Source organism: Amphiura filiformis, chromosome 19, assembly GCF_039555335.1.
Source record: "Amphiura filiformis chromosome 19, Afil_fr2py, whole genome shotgun sequence".
Classification (NCBI taxonomy): domain Eukaryota; kingdom Metazoa; phylum Echinodermata; class Ophiuroidea; order Amphilepidida; family Amphiuridae; genus Amphiura; species Amphiura filiformis.
This window is the reverse complement of record NC_092646.1, coordinates 49,743,856-49,769,427: the sequence shown is the minus strand read 5'-3', so window position 1 is coordinate 49,769,427 and position 25,572 is coordinate 49,743,856. Positions and strand designations below refer to the sequence as shown.

Here is a 25,572-nt window from a genome sequence, read left to right as displayed (position 1 = left end):
GAATACGTTCATGTACTTTCAAGCTACCTAAGTGTGTAAAGCCTTTGCTACAAAATGAGCATATGAAAGATTTCTCTCCTGTATGAATAAGTTCATGTGCTTTCAAGTAACCCGACCGTGTAAAGCCTTTGCTACAAACTTTGCATATGAAAGGTTTCTCTCCAGTATGAATACGTTCATGTCCTTTCAAGCTACCTAAGTGTGTAAAGCCTTTGCTACAAAATGAGCATATGAAAGGCTTCTCTTTAGTGTGAACACGTTCATGCGCCTTTAGGTTACAGGTCAAATTAAAACTTTTGTCACAAAATGTACACTTAAAAAGCCCTCTTTGGTATGTTTACGTTCATGTGCTATCAACTCACCCAACCGTTTAAAGCATTTGCTACAAATTTTGCATATGAAAGGTTTCTCTCCAGTATGAATAAGTTCATGTGATTTCAGGTTTGTAACGCCTTTGTTACAAACTTTGCATATGAAAGGCTTCTTTCCAGTATGAAGACGTTCATGTCTTTTCAAGTCAACCGACTGTGTAAAACATTTGCTACAAACTTTGCAAATGAAAGGTTTCTCTCCAGTATGAATATGTTCATGTGATTTCAAGTCACCTGACCGTGTAAAGCCTTTGCTACAAACTTGACATTTGAAAGGTTTCTCTCCAGTATGAATACGTTCATGTGCTTTCAACTCACCCGACCGTTTAAAGCATTTGCTACAAACTTTGCATATGAAAGGTTTCTCTGCAGTATGAATACGTTCATGTGATTTCAGGTTTGTAACGCTTTTGTTACAAACTTTGCATATGAAAGGTTTCTCTCCAGTATGAATACGTTCATGGTTTTTCAAGTCACCCGACCGTGTAAAGCCTTTGCTGCAAACTTTGCATATGAAAGGTTTCTCTCCTGTATGAATAAGTTCATGTGCTTTCAAGTCACCTAACCGTGTAAAGCCTTTGCTACAACATGAGCATATAAAAGATTTCTCTTTAGTGTGAATACTTTCATGTGTCTTTAAACTACTTGCCGAAGTAAAACCTTTTTCACAAAATTGACACTTAAAAAGCCCCTCTTTGGTATGAAGCTTTTCATGCTGTTTAGCATAACTAGATGTACTGAAACTCTTGGCACAAAATCGACAAGTTTTTTGTGTCTCTATTCCTTCATCCGTTGAGCAGCAGCTTCCTTGACTTGTGGATGATTTCTTTGAGAAACTGCAAGACTTGGAAACTTTCTTACAACTGGAACTTGGAGACACTTGTTGGCAAATCTGCTGAGCATAGGATACGTGTCTCTTTTTACCTGTCTTGCTCTGTAGTTCTTTGTTGCATCTCATCACCATTTTGCGTCTTAATACGTTTACACGCACACTTTTTCTTTTCCTCGTGTATGTTTTTTGTGCAACTTGGTGTTTCTTCTGTGTGCATGCATTTCCGTCCTTATTTCTATTCTCCTGCCATAACTTTCTCTTCCTTTCTAACAACTTTTGACTCTTATTTGCACTCCTTTTATTCTTCTGTATCATGGGAAAAGGTTCACACATCACTGTACTCTTATAGTCATACCAGTAAGGACGAATCTTCATTTCATGATGCCTTATATGAGACAAATATCTAAACACATCGTTGTAGAATCTTCTGCAGTATTTACATACGTGGGGCATTAAGTAGTCCCATTCACGTGGACGTCTTTTCGCCATTGTTCTGTAATGAAACAAATATAAGTAAATTTGAATGGGTAGATCGCACCCTGATGACAGTGTTAAATTCCGACTGACCTTTGAATTTTGAGAACAAAGAACAAAATGTGGTTCAAGCACGCAACAGTAACGTAATCACCCTAATTATTTCGGATTATTCCCTTTCCTCTTCGAATTTGCTCACTGATAGCTTTGTATTCAAGGCTAGAATACAAAGCTATCGAAATCTACTAGTAATCGATTATGGGCTCTAGAATGAACGTTTATGGCGTTTCGACAGTATTTTTGGTGGGACGTATCGAATTGCATTCTGAAAACGAAGCATGTCTTTCTGATATCAAATAATTTTCATTTTTTGAAAATTCACGATATAATACAAATTTTATGACAAATTATTAAAATTTGATATTTTTCAAATTTTTGATATATAACAGTCCTCGAAATAAATTTTATAAATCTAATGATATATTCTTAAAGTGTATGTAGCTGGGAGGAAAAGTCGATGATCAATTGAAAATTTTGACCTTTTATATTGAAGATATAGATTTTTTTCCCAAAAAGACCGAATTTTTTTTGGTGTTTTAGGAAAAAAATCCATATCTTCAATAAGAAAGGTCAAAATTTTCAATTGATCGTCGGCTTTTCATCCCACCTACATACACTTTAAGTATAAATCATCAGATTTATAAAGTTTACTTCAAGTACTGTTAAATATCAAAAATATAAATTTTAATGATTTGCCATAAAATGTGACCGTTCACGGCGAATGAGCCGTAAATTCCTCCCCGGTCAATTTTGTTTTATTTCGTGTTTAAAAATAAACATCATAAACTTAAAAATGGTATATCATTTGACTTCAAACGATATCCAGAAGCGGGGTTATGGTTTGTTAAACTTTGCTCCTTCAACAAAATTATAGCTTTTTACGTTTTTACATGTGTCTCTTTTTCCACATTGCTGGCAATAAATATCAAACAGTCATAATTAGCGGTCATTTCAAATCATCCCCAAGTCAACGAGGTTTAAGAAAGTTCTCTCATTGTTAATTGTTGGTTATGCATACCTGTACAAAATACAATGCCTGGTAACCCACCACTTGAACAGGATTTAGCAAAAGCAAACAAAGACCAGAGCTAGTAAAAGTTCTATAGCCATTAAAAGGTAGAAGCTTATTATCCACTTCAACAATAGGATTATTGATTAGTTTTTGACTATCAAAATGAGACGGATGTCGGGCCAGCTTAAGTTACTGATGAATACGACATTCGTACACATTTTACACCGTAACTCAGAATACAATTTAGGGAATTTACGGCTCGTTTGTGCTGCCGGGTCACAAATGTGTATTACATTGCGAATTTCAAAAAAAAATCAAAATTATTTGATATCAGAAGGACATTCTTCGTATTCAGAATGTAATTCGATATGTCTGATGTGCTCTAATGTCCCACAATAAATACTGTCCAAACGTTCATACCCCTTCCCTTAAGTATAACACCATGTAAAAGCGATCATAGTCCGGAAGTAACCACAGCCGATCATTTCCATCTGTCAGATGAGACCTTTTGGCTCAAACATTTTGTGTCATATTATGCAGATATGACTTTGTGGCTCAAACATTGAATAGCATGAAACACCATCCTGGTAACTCAAATATCTTACATTATAAGAAGATTTTGGACATAGCTTGAATTGATTTTTTATCCATCACTGACCTCCAAGTTTAATTAAGTGACTTGGTTCTCATCTTTGTATTATAATTCTTGCTAACAGGTTTTCATTTAAATTTTTGATTGGGCTGTTGAGCTATTAACTGGCATGTTGGCTGTAATGTTTTCAAAGTTAAATTATGTTGTATGCAAATAATTTGAATCTTGAATAATGATTACATTCATAACACACATTTTTCATGATTCGCATGTTTTGAAATATATTAAAATGCAAAAGTTTGTGATCTCAAAACATTTTTGGACATTGACTACCTTTACCTACATTGACGATTACTGTACCAAATAATTTGAATATTCAACACTATAATATAATAATGCAAATGTACCCGAATTTAAATGAAAATATTGTGTGTATAGTACACTACCATGACTACTATGTTATCAACAGAATGTCAGTAATTCAAAGCAAACCAACATGGGCCTAAAATGTGGTTTCCTTCAAATTGCTTAGTGCCACAAGGTCCTATCTGCACATGCACATTAATAATAAACAATATTTAAAAAAATGTCATGCTCACACTTCGAAAGAGGTATAAATATCATATTCATGACTAAATTTGGGAAGTATTAAGCCTGTTTACAACACTGTTTCTTATCAAGGAACACTCTACAATCAATTCAAAACATGGCAAAATTTGTCAAAGCTGATTTTCTCAAAATGGCCGAAATGCAGATAGGACCTTGTGACTCTGAGCCCTCGAACACAGAACATTTTTCGGGCAAAATATGGACTTCCAAAGGCTAGTTCATATTTGGGCCAATTTGGCTGACTAGCAAATGTGTTTAGGTTTGCCTGTTATACTAGACATAATGCATTGGCAACATCAGCGGGTTATTTAGCACTGGAAGTAAATTCCAATTTTCCTTGCATTTCCTTTTCAAAATTAAAAGGGACATGTATAGGTATTAATTAGGTATGCCAGGCAAATCTTAATTAACACATTTGCTAGTCAGCCAAATTCGCCTAGAACACAATACTTATTTACATAGAAATTTAAAAGACCAGGTAGGTCAAGGAAATATGTGCTGCCTATATACTTCACTTGACCCAAATATATATTGATTTTTTATGGTGATGAGACACTCGCACATGGAATTTTAGAGGGATTTTGATAGCAGTTCCACATAGAAAAGCTGATATCATCATGAGACTAAGATCTAGAAACACCACCGAAATGCTGTTTTGTTAGCTGAATCTTTTAGATGAAAGTCAATCTTTGAAAAGACTTTGACAAAAGGTTTTCAGTTTTGGCTTTCTTTACTCAAGGGCTTTAATTTGATACCGGTATATAAAATGATGCAGTTTGATGGCAAATTTTAATTCACCTGGCATACCTAAGGGGCTGTGCAATAATTATGAGCCAAAAAACAGCCTGCCAAAAATTCTTTGCCCCCCTCCCTTGAACATGCCAAATTTTTGGGATCCCAAATTCTAAACTTTTAAAATGGTCTAGATGTATGTTATGAAAGCGCAGCGAGCAGGAAAATTTGCATATTTAAGCGCTTCCGCACTACCGCTTTTCCCAAGCCATTTTAGAGCGTTTTTATTAAAAAGGCGCCACTGTGACTGCATGCCAAAAATCGCTTGCCCCCCCTCGCTTGCCAAAATTGCTTGCCCCCCCAATTTTACCCTCCCCACCCCAGAGCTCATAATTATTGCACAGCCGCTAATGTATATGACAGTAAAAGCTAATGGAAAAGAAATGCTAATTTGTTATGGAATTATGGTACATGGATCGAATCCATGGGTTCCTAAAGTCACCATGGAAAACAGGGTACTGACTGAAAACCAGTACAGCATGTTCATATGGTAGGTAACCCAGGCAAACCTTAGTTAATACATTTGCTAGTTAGCTAAATTCGCCGACAATGTCAATGCATATTTACATAGAAATTTAAAACAACTGGCCGAAGAAGGAAACATACATATGTTTTCTATACTTCACTTGACCCAAATATATGATTTTTTATGGTGATAAGTCACTCGCACATGGAATTTTAGAGGGATTTGGATTCCATTAAAAAAAGCTGCTATCATAATGAGACTTAGATCTAGAAACACCCCCGAAAAGCCGTTTTGGGGAATTTGCTAGCTGAAACTTTTTGATGAAAGTCAATCTTTGACAAGATGTAATTTTGCTACGGAAAGTGCTATGAAAAAATGTTTTCAGTTTTGGCTTTGTTTACTCAAGGGCTTTAATTTGATATATAAAATGATGCAGTTTGATGGCAAATTTGAATTCACCTAGCATACCTACATATGGGCCATGAGTTGGTTTGTTTACATTGCAGTAATTCCTCAGAACAGATTCCAAACAGATAAAACTTACCTCAAATCAGTTTTAGTTGCCCTTAATAACTCCAAATTGACATGACATTGAATTTTATTTGCTCAATTTCATACCAAAATCAAGGAAAACATGGTTTTGTTATTGCAAAATATCATGGAATTCACACAGGGTCATATCAGGTTACTGCAGTAGGCCACATGAGGTAATCAATATTGATACTTGAATGGTGTGACTCAGTGACTTTCTGCTTATTGTAAGACCGACTGTGTTATAAACTTGATTGCATAACATTAAGATTGATATCTTACTAGAGAACTCTAGCTTCGAATTTGCACACGATAGTTACGCATTCGATGCTAGAATACTTTACTATGGTTTTTCAGTCGGACAGTGGTGCAATTTTTTACACCGGAGGTTATTTATTCTGTTAATGTTGAAATGTGGATGAAAGTTATTTCGATGAGTCAACTGTATGTTTTGAGCAAGATTTGCGTATTTTAGACAGTTTGCTGAAGTGTAATTTTAGCAACATATTTGATGCAATCGCCTGTCGTGATCGGCTGTGTTTACTTCCATGATTTCTGAACTTCCATTGCTTTACACGGTGTCATGCTTCAGCGAATCCGACTAGATTTTGAATGCAATGGTCTCTAGCCTAGAATGTGAAGCTATCGGTGAGCAAATTAGTTCTCGAGCAACTGATATCCTTTGTATTTGATTTATCAGTTGATGCAGAGAAGATGGTCAGAGGAGGCTTAAAGGCATTCCTACAATGCACTATGATTGGGAAATTTGGTCAATATAACCTAATTGTAAAGGTAAAGTCCCCATTGCCACACACACAAAATGGTAATTTTAAAACTGCAGCCAACGAGCTAATAGTTGAGACTGATATTTGATTTTCTTACAGGAAACATATTGTACCACTGCATTAATTTTATTCCTAAGTCTCGATGTTTTGAATGTTAAATAATAAGATGAAAACACCAGATATTTGCACACAATCCCAATGCAAGGTATGATCAACTGTACCACATGTACAAAAGCCAGACATACAAGGTCAGAAACCCCATTGGGTTGTGGGAATGTCTTTAAGGGGGTACTACACCCATTGATTTTTTTTTGCATTTTTTTGCATTTTGTGAAGAAATTACAAAAAATTTTTTGACAAAGTGGTATGCAAAATGAAGGGGCAAATCTTCTCGTTTTATTGGTGGCATCGGTATCAACGTAGCTTACATGCTTTTAAAAGTAGAAGCCAAAAGGTGGTACATCACTGATGATTTAAATTCACTTCATTTTGGAAAGCTTAATATCAACGGATTTCGTTAAAATTTTGGATATGTGTTGCTAACACGTTAGGGAAATAAAGTTGATATGTAAAATGGGAATAAGTGGTTCCTGATTTCTTTTATGACTTCATGAACTTGGTGCTCCACAACTATCAAAAAAGGAACTGGTTACAATGCTTCTATTTTCAATGTTGAGCTATATTTTGTATTTTTAACTTGCGAAATTATTGCACTGAAACTTAATTAAGAAATAGGTAAAAGGTTAGAACAACCATTCTACAGCAATGTTGAAAAAAATTGTATTTCTTGTCACCTATAGGCTACCACCATATTGGGTAGTTTTCCGTAAAGCTTAACTTTTGTGATTTTGGTAACTATTTTATATTTATTTGTGAAATCCATCTCAACTAGGCATTCTAAATTGTACTCACCATTTACATCCCAAGGTATATTAGTATATCCACCTTGCACTTCTCGATATATATCCAGTTAAAGACAGAATATCAAAATTATTCCTCATTATGATACATTTTGTATCACAGACTCTCACATGTGTATTCAAAATTGATGCTTAAATTTGACCTGAACCAATTGACCTATAACCTGACATACGGTGACCTAATAGCCTTTTCTTCTCCTAACAACACATCAATAACAACATCAATATCAAATTGACTAATGACTATGCATCTATTGTGTAAGTGTTTATTTAATTTATTCAGTGTTATATATTTTGCAAGCACCACTAGATTTTCTATAGAGAGTATAACACCCCCCACCCATCGATATACCAAAATCGCTGAAAAGGTACCCCAAAACCGTGGCACATCCCCGTATACCTTCAACCAGGAAGAACCCCGGGGTATAACAAAGGATTTAATGTATTCTATTCATGTACCCTACTTGAACATGTTGAAAAGAATAAATTATGGTTTGTTATGAAACACGCATCTGAGTTACCAGGATACGGTAAACAAAAAAATATATAGGGCTAAAATGACTTACTATACAATGGTTTAAAAGCACCTTTTTTATTTATTTTTTTAAATTTTTTTTTTATTTCACATGATCCGTGCATATATCGCCTCGCTATAAATGAAAAAATATTTTTTTAGACAAATCAAACCAATATATGGGTGTAGTACGCCCTTAAACATCCTCTGGAAGATGGTATTAGAACTGTCATGAAGGTAAACATTAAAAAAAAATGTCAACAAAACATGCTACAGCAGAACTCTATGCCCGGGGTGTCTGAGGGCCGATGACACACATGCGATGGATGTATGGAAATGGCTAGTTTAACCTTACCTAATTGGATGTCATCATGGTCAATGGATGTTAAACTGTTCAATGGCAAATTCAAAATCTAGGGGCATGTAATGACAGTCAGTTTGTACAAGAACAATACGGTACTAGGTGTAAGTGTTTAACCATAAACTAAAATGTAAACTGCTAAGTCGGAAATGTCAAGTACAAAAACGTCGACACAAAGAAAATTAACACGAAGTCTAAATTGGGTTACGAGCTGTCTGTAAGCCTGAAATTAAGGGCGCACGCCACCAATTTCATGCTAATTACGGGGTAGTGCAATAATTATGTGTACCCCAGGGTGGTGAATTAAAGGTGGGGGAGATTCTCAAGATTCTTTGGCAGGCCAAGGTGGGGGGGTGGGGAAGACATTTTTGGCGAGCCAAAAAGGGGGGGCAATTTTGGCAAGCCGAGGGGGGGGGGGAAGCGATTTTGGCACCAATTCTTGGGGCGCCTTTTAAATAAAATGCTCTAAAAAGGTTTCGGAAAACAGTAGGCCTACGTAAACGCTTAAAGATGCAAATTTTCCTGCTCGCTGCGCTAGCAACATGTATAGACCTACACCATTTAAGGTTTGCAAATTGGGCTTTTGAATGTTCAAGGGGGGCAAAGTTTTTTTGGCGGGCCGGGAGGGGGGGGAGCGATTTTGGCGAGCCGTTTGAAATTTTACCCCAGGAAGGGGGCTCATTATTATTGCACAGCCCCTTAGGGACCGTTCACAAATACTTGTTAGGGGCCCTGACATTTTTTGACCCTCCTAAGGGGGGCCTGAAAAAAATGACCACAAACTTTCCTGGGAAAATTGAGTTTATATGCTTTTATGGGGCCCTGCAAATTTTGGAAAGGGGGGGGGGCGAACAATTTTCGCGATGAAATTTTTTGCAACAGCCCCCCGCCAACAAGTTTAGAATTGAAAACAATACTACCAATAGTAATGCCCTTCATACCTAAAAAAAATACAACTTTCCCGGTATAAATCATTCTGGGACACCCTGTACATGCTTATGATGCTAGAATTGCGTCTAACAAAGGCAGTCATGTCAAAACAAATGATTATGATAGGCCTAACTAAAAGCAATCTTGCTTTGTGGTTGTACTTTTATTTACAAACTGAACTGACTTCCTTTCATACTTCAAAATCAAATTGATCAAGCTAAAGAAGTAAACATTATTTTGTAACAAATATTTTATTGAAAAGGCTTCTCTTTAATATGAATAGGTTAATTTATTTTATGTTACTGGTGGATTTTAAAGTTAATTGACACTGTGAACATTTTTTTTACAAAAAATTGCCCTGTGAAGCTTTTGTTTTAATTTAGTTCAAATGTTTATCTTTCGTATGAATACGTTCATGTAAATTCAATTGGCCTGACTAGACTGTGCAAAGCCTTTGTTACAAAATTTATATTATAAGGCTTTTCTTTTACGTACGTTGTAATTTCATGACTGTGTATAAGCATTGTGACACTATTTGCAAGTGAAAGGCTTCTTCCAGTACGAATACATTCATGTGCTTTCAAGTGCCTTGAATCTGTAAAGCCCCGGTGTAAAGCCTTTGTCACAAACTTAACAAACAAGTGAAAGGTTTCTACCAAGTATGGATGCGTTCATGTGTTTTCAAGGTTTGGGACCTTGTGAAACATTGTGAATAAGTTTATGTGCTTTCAAGTCACCCGACCGTGTAAAGCCTTTGCTACAAACTTTACATATGAATGGTTTCTCTTTATGGATGCGTTCATGTGATTTCAAGTTTCTTGACGTTGTGAGGCCTTTAATTGTCACAAACTTTGCATATGAAAGGTTTCTCTCCAGTATGAATAAGTTCATGTGCTGTCAAGGCACCCGACCGTGTAAAGCCTTTGCTACAAACTTTGCATATGAAGGGTTTCTCTCCAGTATGAATAAATTTATGTGCTTTCAAGTTACTTGCCGAAGTGAAGCATTTGCTACAAACTTTGCATATGAAAGGTTTCTCTCCAGTATGAATACGTTCATGATGCTTCAAGCTACCTAAATGTATAAAGCCTTTGCTACAAAATGAGCATATGAAAGGCTTCTCTCCAGTATGAATACGTTCATGGTTTTTCAAGTTACCTAACTGTGAAGCATTTGCTACAAAATTTACATTTGAAAGGGTTCTCTCCAGTATGAATAAGTTCATGTGCTTTCCATTCACGTAACTGTGTAAAGCCTTTACTACAAAAATTGCATATAAACGGTTTCTCTCCATGAATATGTTCATGTGCTTTCAAGTTACTTGCCGCTGTGAAGCATTTGCTACAAACTTTGCATATGAAAGGTTTCTCTCCAGTATGAATACGTTCATGTACTTTCAATTCACTCGAACTTATAAAGCCTTTGCTACAAACTTTGCATATGAAAGGTTTCACTCCAGCATGAATAAATTCATGTGCTTTCAAGTCACGCGATCGTGGAAAACCTTTGCTACAAACTTTGCATATGAAAGGTTTCTCTCCAGTATGAATACGTTCATGTACTTTCAAGCTACTCAAGTTCGTAAAGCCTTTGCTACAAAATGAGCATATAAAAGGCTTCTCTTTAGTGTGAACACGTTCATGAACCTTAAGGTTACCTGTCAAAGTAAAACTTTTGTCACAAAATTTACACTTAAAAAGCCCCTCTTTGGTATGTATACGTTCATGCACTTTCTTGATTGCTGATGTTGTGTAGCTCTTGTCACAAAAGTTACATTTATAACTTTTATTATAAGGCTTCTCTGATGAATGAATACGTTCATGTGCTTTCAAGCTACCCGACCGTGCAAAACCTTTACTACAAACTTTGCATATGAAAGGTTTCTCTCCAGTATGAATACGTTCATGTTTCTTCAAGTCACCCAACAATGCAAAGCATTTGCTACAAACTTTGCATATGCAAGGTTTCTCTCCAGTATGAGTACGTTCATGTCCCTTCAAGCCACTTAACTGTATAAAGCCTTTGCTACAAAATGGGCATATGAAAGGCTTCTCTTTAGTGTGAATACGTTCATGTGTCTTTAAATTACCTGTCGAAGTAAAACCTTTGTCACAAATTTGACACTTAAAAAGCCCCTCTTTGGTATGAAGCTTTTCATGCTGTTTTACATAACTAGATGTACTGAAACTCTTGGCACAAAATCGACAAGTTTTTTGTGTCTCTATTCCTTCCTCCATTGAACAGCTGCTTCCTTGACTTGTGGATGATTTCTTTACGTGTCTCTTTGTGCCTTTCTTGCTATGTAGTTCTTTGCTGCATCTCATCACCATTTTTACACGCCGTGCACTGTTTCTTTTCCTCTTATATATTTTCTGTTCATCTTGGTATTTCTTCTGTGTGCATGTGTTTCCTTTATTTCTATTCTTGTGCCATAACGACCCCTTTCTTTCTAACAACTTATTTGCACTGCTTTTAGTCTTCTGTATCTTGGGAATAGGTTCACACATCACTGTACTCTTATAGTCATACCAGTAAGGACGAATCTGCATTTCATGATGCCTTATATGGGATAAATATCTAAACACATCGTTGTAGAATCTTCTGCAGTATTTACATACGTGGGGCATTAAGGGGGCGGTCACTATTTACGCCAGGGGGGATGGAGGATTTTCCAACTTTTCCCTCAAATTTTTCATGTTCCCCCTGTTGGCTTCAAAAAAAATTCAGGTTCCCCCCATCGATCAGTTAAAAAAATTCAGGTTCCCCCCTCCCTAACAAAAAACAATACTACGGTCTTCATGTATTTTTACTTTGTACTTTTATTGTCTCTCTTTTAAAATAATGAAATATATGAGTATTCATAATCATGGAAAGAGTTCTGTATACTGTACCCCTTGTTTTTTAATAAGTTTGTACAAGAAATGTTTTCTTTTTCTTGGCCTTTTTAAAATCACAAATGGAATAGGGCCTATAAACAGAAAAATAAAATTAAGTTACTGGTAAAAGTATAGTACAGGTGCACAGAACTCTAGCCTGTACATGTATTAAATATCACAGTACTATATTCACAGGCAGATTCTTGTGACTGGCAACACAGGTTTAATATGTGCACCAAGCGACTCGAGGGTGCTACAAGTAGGACTCAAGGTGATTAACATTATACCTGTGTTGCCAGTTGATTTTGAAGATTCTGGCTGTGTACATACCCAGGGTGCAGCTTGTTGCTACGCTTTACTGGTTATTTCCAACACTGTTTATTGAAGAGAAAATTCTGAATACTATTATTTACAGCAGAAGAACTTGGTGAAATTAAAAAAGGGGCAGGCCAATTTTGACCTGTGTATTTTCAGTCTACTCTATTGATAAACCTTCATGGCCCCGGCCACATTTTGTACAATGTTAAATTTAGATTTGTTGATAAAACAATTTAAATTTTGCTTCTTTTTGGCCTATTAAGGCCAACTTAAATTAATAGAGAGTTCCCGTGTTTTCAAGCGGAACGGACTACAATAGTGTTTATAACGTGATTCGCACCGCCGTATTCCTCATTCCTTTGATTTGGTCAATGACCCTATTGGTGCTACATTCTACAAAATAACATTTGCTAATTATTGCGCGAGTGTTGGTATTCTGAAAATTGTAAACGGAGTTTAGGTTTCCCTCCAAGATGGCGGGTAACCCAAAACACGGGAACTCTCTATTGTTTGTCTCAAAGCCCACCTATTTTTCAAAAACTTTATTGTTTTGTTATTTTTTATATTTTTTTTTTAAAGATTTTTTCAAATGTTTTTCAATTAATGTCAAAAGGCAAAACGTTTGGGTAAATTTTCAGTATTTTCAGGATGTTAGTAAAATAAAATTAAGAAAATAAAAAAGAAAACTTGGATTTGTGGGATATCGAATGCGTGTCCATTTGCTAAATGCGCGCGGGGGCTTTGAGACAAACATTTTTTAATTTGGCCTAATTGGAAAAATCATTGGTTTGTGTGAAATTTGATGACGGAAATTGAGTCTAACACTCTTGCCCTTTCCAAAAATGTATGATTTGAGTACATAACTTTGAAAGGTAAAACTTGACAGCATTTTGTATTTTCACAAAATTTAGGTTTGACGTACCCCATGCCCCAGCAAAAAGTAATTTACAAGCCAAGAAAAGTAGTGGGATCTGTCCTTTTGTCAAGATTAAAATTTGAATAGTAATAATTATATTTGTCTTCATATACTGGTTAAAAATTCAATTTACTTTTGGATAATATCAATAATACACATTTTTCATTCCAGAAAACAGTTTAGAATTGTGGGTTAGTACATTGATACTTTTGTATATGATTAATATTTTCCTGGGTTAGTCAGGCTGTAAGACTTTTTTCTCCGTCTGCTTTCAGATTTGCACATACATTTTGTATTTTGTACTTTAATGGTTTTGAAAGAGTGTACTGTGCTGTTTTGTAGGTGTAGAATAACATCTGTATTTGTAGCAAAAGCAAAAATGAAAATACTTTCAAATTTGTTTCGAAGCTTGTGGTGAAAGTGCTGGCTGCGGGGCCATGGTGATAATTGCGTAGCACCTAACATATATGCACGTACATTGCAAGTATTTGCACATTTTACACATTAAAAGAACGAGGCCCTGTAGCCTGCACTTTCACAAACCTGGGAACAATTTTGACTTTCACTGTAAAAATCAGTAGTGAATCAGCCTTGTTTGTACATTGTATTTTATGTTACATGTAATCCAAGAAAACATGTCATGCCACCAAGGCTGTCAAAAGATTAAATAAAGTAGTGAATATGCACATATGCTTTAATATCAACATGTACTACCGCTCTGTCACTCTGCTTTTCCTGTTTTACAGTGTTTTTTTTTTTTTTTAATATACTGGGGAAAAATTCATGTTCCCCCAAATGGAATAAATATAATTCATGTTCCCCCCAATCATAATAGAATTTTTTTCGTGTTCCCCCCTTCAATCCTCCATCCCCCCCTCTGGCGTAAATAGTGACTGCCCCCTAAGTAGTCCCATTCACGTGGACGTCTTTTCGCCATTGTTCTGTAATGAAACAAATTGAAGTAAATTTGAATATGGGTAGATCGAACTCTGTATACGCTGGCGAAGTTACGTAATTAATCAGCTTAATTGCCATAGCAATAGGTGAAAACAATTTTGAACATATCGCGCTGCACTACAAGCAGGTTACACTCATCACCTGTGTATGTCTGCAATCATAGATTGAATACAATGCCGGTCTTTTCAAAGATAAGATCAGCATGATATGGTTCAATGCAGAGGTACCGCGTGAACGTATCAGTGCAGAGCGGTATATTCAAAAATTGTTTTCACCTATAGAGGGTATTCATTACTATGTCATTGATGTGATTCTCATGCATAAAATTCCTCCACATAGGTTGTTTAGCTTAATCGGGAGAGTGACCTCTTGAAATGATGATCACAGTTATCTTTGAGTTATTACAGTGAGGCCCACGTACAATGTTCAACACAAAGTGAACAATGCTATAACTTGGAGGACAAACAAACCAACACCGCCAAATTCGACTGACATGTGTACAACGTGGGAAGCTATGGGGAAATTGAACACTTGTTGTCTGATCATGCATGTGTTTATGGTTCGGGTAGCGGTTACTTAGCAACTCTCGTTCCGCTTGGGTTTATTGCATACACTCTATTGCTATGGTAGTTAATCCGATTATTACGTAACTTCGCCAGCGTATAGACGAATCCAAATACACGCATTCCTACACCTGACTAGCAGCCTTTAGTTGGGTAGCCGTCGGCTACAATGCACTCAAAATGTGAAATGATTCGGCCTTGGCGGAAATTTTAAACTGCATTCCATCACCCGTTTTACACCTTCCGCGAAAACACAGGTAGACAAAAGAATAACACAATACAGTTCCCTTCGACAAAACACACAGCATGGTCTATTCGTTGTTGACGTGACATAATAATCGGATTAACTATACGCAGTATCTATGCATTGATGTACTTGCGAACAAAATGACTATGTATATGAATAGATGCGACGGGATTATCTCCATTATATATATTATTAGCTATTATTCTATTAACCCTCCTCGTCCTTGCATCTTCTCTAGGTGTTCGGCGGCGTTTATTTGCACAATTGGACGCTCAAAACACCAAGTTGGTGCTAGCGGCTACCCAAAGATGTCCGACCAAATCCTGACCATGACTTGGCTACTTGGATTCGTCTATATGACAGTGTTAAGTTCCGACTGACCTTTGAGTTATGCATCGTACACCTAAAATAAAGAAACACATCAATTGGGGATCAAATTCACAATTCAAGAGGAAACGGAATACAAGCACAACAACAGAAACAAGAATATCCCATCCAATGTTTTACAATTGAAGCATTTTGTGATTCCAGCATCCTTGTTTTAGGGTACAAAATGTATGGTTCAATAAAAACCACAATACCAGATTACAATGTTTGTCCAAAACTATAGCTCTTCACCATAAAGTTTTCAACATTATGTCAAGAAGACACCTGAGCCAGGATATAGTGAAGCAATATCAGCTATTATTGATGAATGGTGGCTATTGAACTATTAGACCATTGTGGCCTAAATACAGAGTATTGCTTCAAACTATGAAAAACTAACTGAAAAAGTTCTGCTCCAAAAGACTTCCAAACTGATTTTTTTTGTATGTTGTCACCCACTGATATTACCATGGGATTCCCAAAGGCATAATTTCCTTTCCATAAAATAAAGTCTTATGTATATTACATGTAAACTTATGAAATAATGAAGTTGGATTTTGGCACGCCGAGAGTTAGGAGGGGCAAGGAAGTTTTGGCAGGCAGAGAGAGGGGAAGCAATTCTCCGCTCATAATTATTGCATACCTTTTTAAACGTCAAAACATTAAAATCATACCAATCAATAATCATGTACCAATCATACTGATATTTGGTTGAAATTGAATATATGAATACAAAAGCCACCCAAGTCCATACATTGGCCAAATTGAGTTAAGCATGAGAAATTGTTGCTATACATAGGCCTGTCATATGGATAAAAGAACAACTCAAATTCATCATCTGTGTTTATTGAGCATGTGAGAAATAGCATGTATGAAAGAATCACACAATTCCGTGATTTGAGTCTTGTAACACATTGATTGAAATCCAGTATGTAAAAAAGTCCACTTGAAACACATTCATTGCTGAAGAGTCACTTTTGAAAAAAAATGGCTTTAATAAATGAACGTGTGTGGTTTGTATTACATGACAGAATGCTTATCAACATTATACATATCCGTGTGCTTTATTTTGTATTATCTTACTAGTGGTAATCTCATTCCAACGTTGTTGTCTGTGTATATGATTCAAAAAACCACCCAAGTCCAAAAATTAAAATGAACCCTACAAAGTCCCTGAAATGCTAATCGTCATACTTTATACAGTTTAATCCACTCATTTGCACGTAAAACTTATCATATTGACCAGGTAAATCTAACTTAAGGAATTAAAATGATACACAGGTTTTTCTCTCAAAATCACTTCCCCTGGACTTGGGTGGGTTTTGTATTCATGTATTCAATTGTTTCCTTTAAAATGTATAAATCTGAAAGTATGTGTTAGAAAAGTATGATTTAAATTTTAATTCCTTATTCACATCAAGAACATCGACAATTTGATGATTTCAATGTTGTCTATATAATTGGTCGATCCTTCATGTGATTATTTCGTGTAATCTAATCCTAACTCTAACCCTAAGCATAATCCTAATCATAACCCTAATGCCAACCCTAACCCTAAACTAACCTTAACCCTAACCCTAATTTCGTGTAAAATTACAGGAAGGAATAACCATATAATTGGATGGAAAACATGATATATTTTTCAATACTTTGAAACATTGCAACACTTTAACTCAGTCTACAAATGATAGTTATCAATCACTCCAATTTAAACCTCTACATGATGTATTTGGAGGCATATAAGACAAGATCCAAGATCAAATGGCCAACAGCCCGGGGGGGTAATTGGCACTCCTACTTTGGAAAAGTGACATGACACATATGCAGGCCTCTTAAAAAAACCCAACTTTTCCACCAAAATATAAGACCCATTTTGTTTAAAACACATGCTGTCACCCAAAGACCCCATATTCTTTACCTTGTTCCTTAATTATTATTTCAAAGCCATTTAGAACTAGAAATTAAATGTTCAAGGCTTCTGGGACTTTTTGCCTCTCACCAAAACTTAGACCACATTTAAAAATAAAAGTCATGTTCTCACCCTATCCCCTAAATTAGGTCCAAATAATCAGTCTAGTCAGTAGCCTGTAAAATTCCATCTGCAACATCTATCAATATACAGCAATGCAGATTCGATATGTGTAGGCCTACAGAGAGATGCTCAAGAAGTCTAGCTCCTCGAATTTGCTCACTGATAGCTTCAGCTGTAGCTTTGCATTCAAGGCTAGAGTACAAAGCTACCGAAATCTACTAGAAATCGATTAAGCATGACACCATGTTAAAGCGATCATAGTCCGGAAGTAACCACAGCCGATCATTACTATCTGTCAGATTGGACCTTTTGGCTCAAACATTTTGTGTCATATTATGCAGATACGACTTTGTGGCTCAAACATTGAATAGCGAGAAATACCATCCTGGTGACTTAAACTGACTTCACCAGTTATTTCCATAATATCTTACATTTATAAGAAGATTTTGGACATGGCTTGAATTGATTTTTATCCATCACTGACCTCCAAGTTTAATTAAGTGACTCGGTTCTCATCTTTGTATTATAATTCTTGCGAACAGGTTTTCATTAAAAATTTTGATTGGGCAGTTGAGCTAATAACTGGCATGTTGGCTGTAATGTTTTCATAGTTAAATTATGTTGTATGCAAATAATTTGAATCTTGAATAATGATTACTTCATTCATAACACACATTTTTCATGATTCGCATAATGTTTTGAAGTGTATTAAAATGCAAAAGTTTGTGATCTCAAAACATTTTTGGACATTGACTACCTTTACCTACATTGACGATTAGGCCTACTGTACCAAATAATTTGAATATTCAACACTATAATATAATAATGCAAATGTACCCGAATTTAAATGAAAATATTGTGTGTATAGTACACTACCATGACTACTATGTTATCAACAGGAATACAGTAATTCAAAGCAAACCAACATGGGCCTAAATGTGATTTCCTTCAAATTGCTTAGTGCCACAAGGTCCTATCTGCACATGCACATTAATGATAAACAATATTTAAAAAAATGTAATGCTCACACTTCGCAAGAGGTACCGTATAAAAAATCATATTCATGACTAAATTTGGCAGGTATTAAGCCTGTTTACAACACTGTTTCTTATCAAGGAACACTCTACAATCAATTCGAAACATGGCAAAATTTGTCAAAGCTGATTTCTCAAAATGGCCGAAATGCAGAAAGGACCTTGTGGCACTGAGTCCTCGAACACAGAACATTTAGTAATAAAGTTTATTGTATCTATACAATAAACAGATTTACCTCCTGTGAAATAGACTAGTCCACAGCCAGTGCATGTACAAATCCAATTGATTGATTTATTGATTGGTTGCCTAGTAATGGCTTTATACAAGGGCCAGTGATGTTTAGGATCTATTGTTTGCGGTGGCCAATGGGAAGTGGTCAATTACATTCTTGCCCCGCCCAGTTTTCCAGGATAAGGCCATAAGGATATCTGTCTTGAAAGGAGTAAGATGTTTCTGAAATTTGGTAATGGAAAAAATTGTCCCACCCACCACACCCAAATTTTTTTTTTTTTTTTCATATTCCAGTATTCAATTTTATCGGGGGAGCAGTAGTCGACTGGGAGGCCCCATATTGCATGGGATATTGAGGATCACATACCAAAAGTGTATTGAAATATGCATTTTTAATTGTAGCCTCTAGGTAATGGCAAACTGCCAGGAAGAGAGGGCGTTAATTGACCAAGGGAGTGGATTCAATAAGTTCACAAGTTATGAACTTCTTTTGGGAGGGAGTCCTCATTTGGGTACACAGATCTAGGGGTTCAGGAAATCCCTGGAAAAGGGCTTTGTAACTTGCCGGTAAATACATTGCTGTTAACTTCTTTTTAAGAAGTTGGGCCACACTTTGAGCATGTTTGAAATTTCCTGGAGGTCCTGTTAGTTACAATAAATTAATTTGGGCTAACTTCTCTGTGAGAAAAGAGGTGGGACCACACTTGTGTGTGTGCAATAGGGCCGGGGAAATTCCCGGGAGGGCCCCGTATCTTACGAGGAATTAATTTGGGTTAACTTCTCTGCAAAAAGAGAAGTTGGGCCACACTTGTGTATGTGCAAAAGGGTTGAGCAAATTTCCGGGGGCCCCGTAGCTTACGAGGAATAAATTTGGGTTAACTTCTCTGCGAGAAGTCGGGCCACAAGTGTGTGTGTGCAAAAGGTCTCGCTTAAATTCGTGGTGTGCCCCATATTCATTCATTCATTCATTCATTTTTCATTTATTCATTCATATAGTCATTTCTTTCATTCATTTATGTATCTTTCAAGGATTTAATTGGGCAAAAGGGGTTTGTGGGAAATTTCCTGGAGGGCACCATGGTCATTCATGTTTCATTCATTTATTAATGCAATCATTTATTTCTTCATTTCATTCATTTATGTACCTTAAAAGGATTTAATTTTGGTTAACTTCTCTGCGAGAGGGAAAATTAGGCCACACTTGTGTGTGTGTAAATTAAAGGGCTCGGGGAAATTCCCTGGAGGGCCCGTATCTCACAAGGAATTAATTTGGGTTAACTTCTCTGTGAGAAGTTGGGCCACACCTTGTCCTTGAGAGGCCCCGTACCTTATGGGTAAGTAATTTAAGCATGGACTCGGGAAATTCCCGAGAGGGCTGTATTTTACGGGTGAGCAGGCACACTGTGTTAAAAAAGGTGGCGGTAAAAAAGTAACAAAATGTCATCTTAAAGCCAATTATATGAAAAATAATTTGATCACCATGGGTAATTGCATAAGTGTTTACAAATAGTAATATTTCGTTACTAATATATTTCAGAAATAGTGCATGAGAAGTTGAACGAAATTATGTCAAATATCCAGATTACTTTCCTGAATGTTCCCGGCTTCAGGAAAGTAGGATTAATGTTATGCACTTTTCTAAGGTATTTATATTAAAGGATTGACTCAATAAATGTATGTTAATTTCTCTTGAGAAGTTAGGTTATGTAAATCTGTTTGATGTATTGGAACGGACCCTTTTGGTCCGTATTTTATTGGATAAGCTGAAGTTAAATCCAATTCTGGATTACAAATAAATGGAGATACTCCTGACGGATATGCCTAGCAAAACTTTTGAGTAAAATGTGCCTTATTTCATCGGGGGGTAAAGTGTGTTAACTGCAAAGTGGCAAACTTTGGGAATTAAGAACTGATTTTCGGGCAAAATATGGACTTCCAAAAGCTAGTCCATATTTGGGCCAATTTGGCTGACTAATAAATGTGTTTAGGTTCAGTGTAGGTTTGCCTGTTATACTTACATAATGCATTGGCAACAGCAGCGGGTTATTCGACGCTGGAAGTAAATTCCAATTTTCCTTGCTTTACCTCGAGCAGTTGTTCAGTTCAAAATTAAAAGGGGCCATGTATAGGTATGCCAGGCAAACCTAAATACATTTGCTAGTCAGCCAAATTCGCCTAGAACACAATACTTATTTACATAGAAATTTAAAAGAACAGGTAGGTCAAGGAAATATGTTGCCTATACTTCACTTGACACAAATATATATTGATTTTTTATGGTGATGAGACACTCGCACATGGAATTTTAGAGGGATTTTGATAGCAGTTCCACATATAGAAAAGCTGATATCATCATGAGACTAAGATCTAGAAACACCACCGAAATGCTGTTAATTGTTAGCTGAATCTTTTAGATGAAGGTCAATCTTTGACAAGACTTTGACAAAAAGGTTTTCAGTTTTGGCTTTCTTTACTCAAGGGCTTTAATTTGATACCGGTATATAAAATGATGCAGTTTGATGGCAAATTTGAATTCACCTGGCAAGGGGCTGTGCAATAATTATGAGCCAAAAAACAACCCGCCAAAAATTCTTTGCCCCCCCCCCTCCCTTGAACATGCCAAATTTTTGGGATCCCAAATTCCAAACTTTTAAAAATGGTCTAGATGTATGTTGCGAGCGCAGCTAGCATGAAAATTTGCATATTTAAGCGTTTCCGTACCGTTTTCAAAAGCCATTTTAGAGCGTTTTATTAAAAAGGCACCACCGTGACTGCGTGCCAAAAATCGCTTGCCCCCACCCTCTCGGCTTGCCAAAAATTGCTTGCTTGCCCCCCCCTTTCGGCTCGCCAAAAATTTCTTGCCCCCCCCCCAATTTTACCCTCCCCCACCCCAGGGCTCATAATTATTGCACAGCCCCCAATGTATATGACAGTAAAAGCTAATGGAAAAGAAATGTAATTTGTTATTGAAATGGTACATGGATCGAATCCATGGGTTCCTACAGTCACTATGGAAAACAGGGTACTGACTGAAAACGGTTACGGTTCGCTATCTCTAAGGACCGCTATCTCTAAGGTTCGCTATCCCTAAGGTTCGTTATCACTAATTACGAAAAAGGTCCACTATACCTAAGGTTTGATATCACTAATTTTGAAAAAGGTTAGGTATTCCTAAGGTTCGATATCACTAATTTTAAATAAGGTTCGCTATCTCTAATTTTAAATAAGGTCCGCTATCACTAATTTATTGAAGGTTCGCTATCTCTAAGGTTCGCTATCACTAATTTAAAATAAGGTCGGCTATCTCTAATTTTAACAATCCCGGTATCCCTAAGGTTCACTATCTCTAATTTCAAATAAGGTCCGCTATCTCTAATTTTAAACAAGGTTCGCTATCTCTAATTTATAATAAGGTTCGCTATCTCTAATTTATAATAAGGTTCGCTATCTCTAATTTTAAATAAGGTTCGCTATCTCTAATTTTAAATAAGGTATAGATAGCGGACCTTATTTGAAATTAGAGATATCGGTCCTTATTTAAAATTAGAGATAGCGGACCTTTTTTAAAATTAGAGATAGCGGACCTTTTTTAAAATTAGAGATAGCGGACCTTATTGAAAATTAGAGATAGTGGACCTTATTTAAGATTAGTGATAATGAACCTTAGGTATAGCGCACCCTAATCAAAATTAGTGATAGCGAACCTTAGAGATAGCGAAACTTAATTAATTAGGGATAGCGAACCCTAAACAAAATTAGTGATAGCGAACCTTATAGGTATAGCGGACCTTTATTGCAATTAGTGATAACGAACCTTAGCGATAGCGAACCTTCATTAAATTAGTGATAGCGGACCTTATTCAAAATTAGTGATAGCGAACCTTATTTTAAATTAGTGATAGCGAACCTTATTTAAAATTAGTGATATCGAACCTTAGAACTAGCGAACCTTATTCTAAATTAGTGATATCGAACCTTAGAAGTAGCGGACCTTTTTTTAGGTATAGCGAACCATATACTTTACACGTTAGTGATAGCGAACCTTATAGCGAACCTTATAATAGAGATAGCGGTCCTTAGAGATAGCGGGATGTCACCCTGAGTGAAAACCAGTACAGCATGTTCATATGGGCCATGAGTTGGTTTGTTTACATTGTAGTAATTCCCTCAGAACAGATTCCAAACAGATAAAACTTACCTCAAGGCTCAAATCAGTTTTAGTTGCCCTTAATAACTCCAAATTGACAAGACATTGAATTTTATTTGCTCAATTTCATACCAAAATCAAGTTTGTTATTGCAAAATATCATGGAATTCACACAGGGTCATATCAGGTTACTGCAGTAGGCCACATGAGGTAATCAATATTGATACTTGAATGGCGTGACTCAGTGACTTTCTGCTTATTGTAAGACCGACTGTGTTATAAACTTGATTGCATAACATTAAGATTTTCAACTGATATCTTACTAGAGAACTCTAGCTTCGAATTTGCACACGATAGTTACGCATTCGATGCTAGAGTACTTTTCTATGGTTTTTCAGTCGGACAGTGGTGCAATTTTTTACACCGGAGGTTATTTATTCTGTTAATGTTGAAATTTGGATGAAAGTTATTTCGATGAGTCAACTGTATCTTTTGAGCAAGATTTGCGTATTTTAGACAGTCTAAAATTTTGCTGAAGTGTAATTTTAGCAACATATTTGATGCAATCGCCTGATGTGATCGGCTGTGTTTACTTCCATGACTTCTGAACTTCCATTGCTTTACACGCTAACACGGTGTCATGCTTCAGCAAATCCGACTAGATTTTGAATGCAATGGTCTCTAGCCTAGAATGTGAAGCTATCGGTGAGCAAATTAGTTCTCGAGCAACTGATATCCTTTGTATTTGATTTATCAGATGATGCAGAGAAGATGGTCAGAGGAGGCTTAAAGGCATTCCTACAATGCACTATGATTGGGAAATTTGGTCAATATAACCTAATTTTAAAGGCAAAGTCCCCATTGCCACACACACAAAATGGTAATTTTAAAACTGCAGCCAACGAGCTAATAGTTGAGACTGGTAGGCCTATTTGATTTTCTTACGGGAAAATTATTGTACCACTGCATTAATTTTATTCCTAATTAAGTCTCGATGTTTTGAATGTTAAATAATAGGATGAAAACACCAGATATTTGCACACAATCCCAATGCAAGGTATGATCAACTGTACCACATGTACAAAAGCCAGACATACAAGGTCAGAAACCCCATTGGGTTGTGGGAATGTCTTTAAACATCCTCTGGAAGATGGTATTAGAACTGTCATGAAGGTAAACATTAAAAAAATGTCAACAAAACATGCTACAGCAGAACTCTATGCCCGGGGGGGGTGTATGAGCTGAGGGCCGATGACACACATGCGATGGATGTATGGAAACGGCTAGTTTAACCTTACCTGTAACTAATTGGATGTCATCATGGTCAATGGATGTTAAACTGTTCAATGGCAAATTCAAAAACTAGGGGCATGTAATGACAGTCAGTTTGTACAAGAGCAATACGGTACTAGGTGTAAGTGTTTAACCATAAACTAAAATGTAAACTGCCGAGTCGGAAATGTCAAGTACAAAAACGTCGACACAAAGAAAATTAAGGGTGCACTACACTAAATCCTTCCGCATTTGGTGTAACCTTTCATAGTTCCGGTAAAAAATAGCGCCTATGCGAAATATATCGGCGTCCCGAGGGAACCAAATTTGAGAGACTCTTGGTTGTTTTGATAAAAACGATAGAATAGGAGCTCAACATTCCAAATCTGTTCAGAAAATGTTCCGAATCGAATGTACATGGGAAATAGGCCCTCGGAACAATATCATGGCCGGAACTGGTTAGGAGGCGAGCGTGTCGGCTGAAATTCGGGATGGCGCTGTTCAGGAGTTCGTATCTCTCAAGTTTGTCTTAACTTGTGCCAAAAAATTAAATTTAAATAAAAGTTTAATCTTTATTTAAGACATTGGTTTGATCAAAATATTAAAAATGTTGTTACATGGGGTAGAAAAACAAACTTACTTTCTTGTATTTTCCCGTGTATTTCAATGGGACGATTATTTAGTGGTGTGTGCCCTTAACGCCAAGTCTAAATTGGGTTACGAGCTGTCTGTAAGCCTGAAATTAAGGGCGCACGCCACCAATTTCATGCTAAGGGGTAGTGCAATTTATGTGTACCCCGGGGTGGTGAATTAAAGGTGGGAGGGAGAGAGATTCTCAAGATTCTTTGGCAGGCCAAGGTGGGGGGGGGTTGTGGGGAAGACATTTTGGCGAGCCAAAAGGGGGGGAAGGATTTTGGCACCAATTTTGGGGCGCCTTTTAAATAAAACGCTCTAAAGAGGCTTCGGAAAACAGTAGGCCTACGTAAATGCTTAAATATGCAAATTTTCCTGTTTCGCTGCGCTTGCAACATGTATATAGACCTACACCATTTAAGGTTTGCAAATTGGGCTTTTGAATGTTCAAGGGGGGCTAAGATTTTTGGCGGGCCGAGAGGGGGGGAGCAATTTTGGCGGGCCGAGAGGGGGGGAAGCGATTTTGGCGAACTGTTTGAAATTTTACCCCCGGGGCTCATTATTATTGCACAGCCCCTTAGGGACCGTTCACAAATACTTGTTAGGGGCCCTGACATTTTTTTGACCCTCCTAAGGGGGGTCTGAAAAAAATGACCAAACTTTCCTGGGAAAATTGAGTTTATATGCTTTTATGGGGCCCTGCAAATTTTGTAAGGGGGGGGGGCAAACA

At 36.7% G+C, this 25,572-nt stretch overlaps 1 protein-coding gene across 3 annotated transcripts; it reads right to left on the bottom strand.

Moving 5' to 3' along the window:
• Positions 1 to 172: 172 nt before the first annotated feature.
• Positions 173 to 24,424, bottom strand: LOC140141426 (uncharacterized). 3 transcript variants are annotated; one of them, XM_072163274.1, is made up of 2 exons: positions 24,236 to 24,424; positions 173 to 1,696 (listed from the first exon to the last, which is right to left on the bottom strand). In XM_072163274.1, exon 2 carries the CDS (start codon positions 1,690 to 1,692, stop codon positions 283 to 285), a length of 1,410 nt encoding a protein of 469 aa, XP_072019375.1. In that variant the 5' UTR covers positions 1,693 to 1,696; positions 24,236 to 24,424; the 3' UTR covers positions 173 to 282. The 3 variants fall into 3 exon arrangements, 2 of the variants coding, with proteins under 2 accessions (XP_072019375.1, XP_072019376.1); XM_072163275.1 differs by lacking the exon at positions 24,236 to 24,424 and adding an exon at positions 8,314 to 8,506; XR_011857409.1 differs by lacking the exon at positions 173 to 1,696 and adding an exon at positions 14,261 to 14,300.
• Positions 24,425 to 25,572: the final 1,148 nt, after the last annotated feature.

Excerpts from the sequence above, each read along its gene's own strand:
- LOC140141426 (XM_072163274.1), bottom strand. The coding sequence starts at position 1,692 with ATGGCGAAAAGACGTCCACGTGAATGGGACTACTTAATGCCCCACGTA.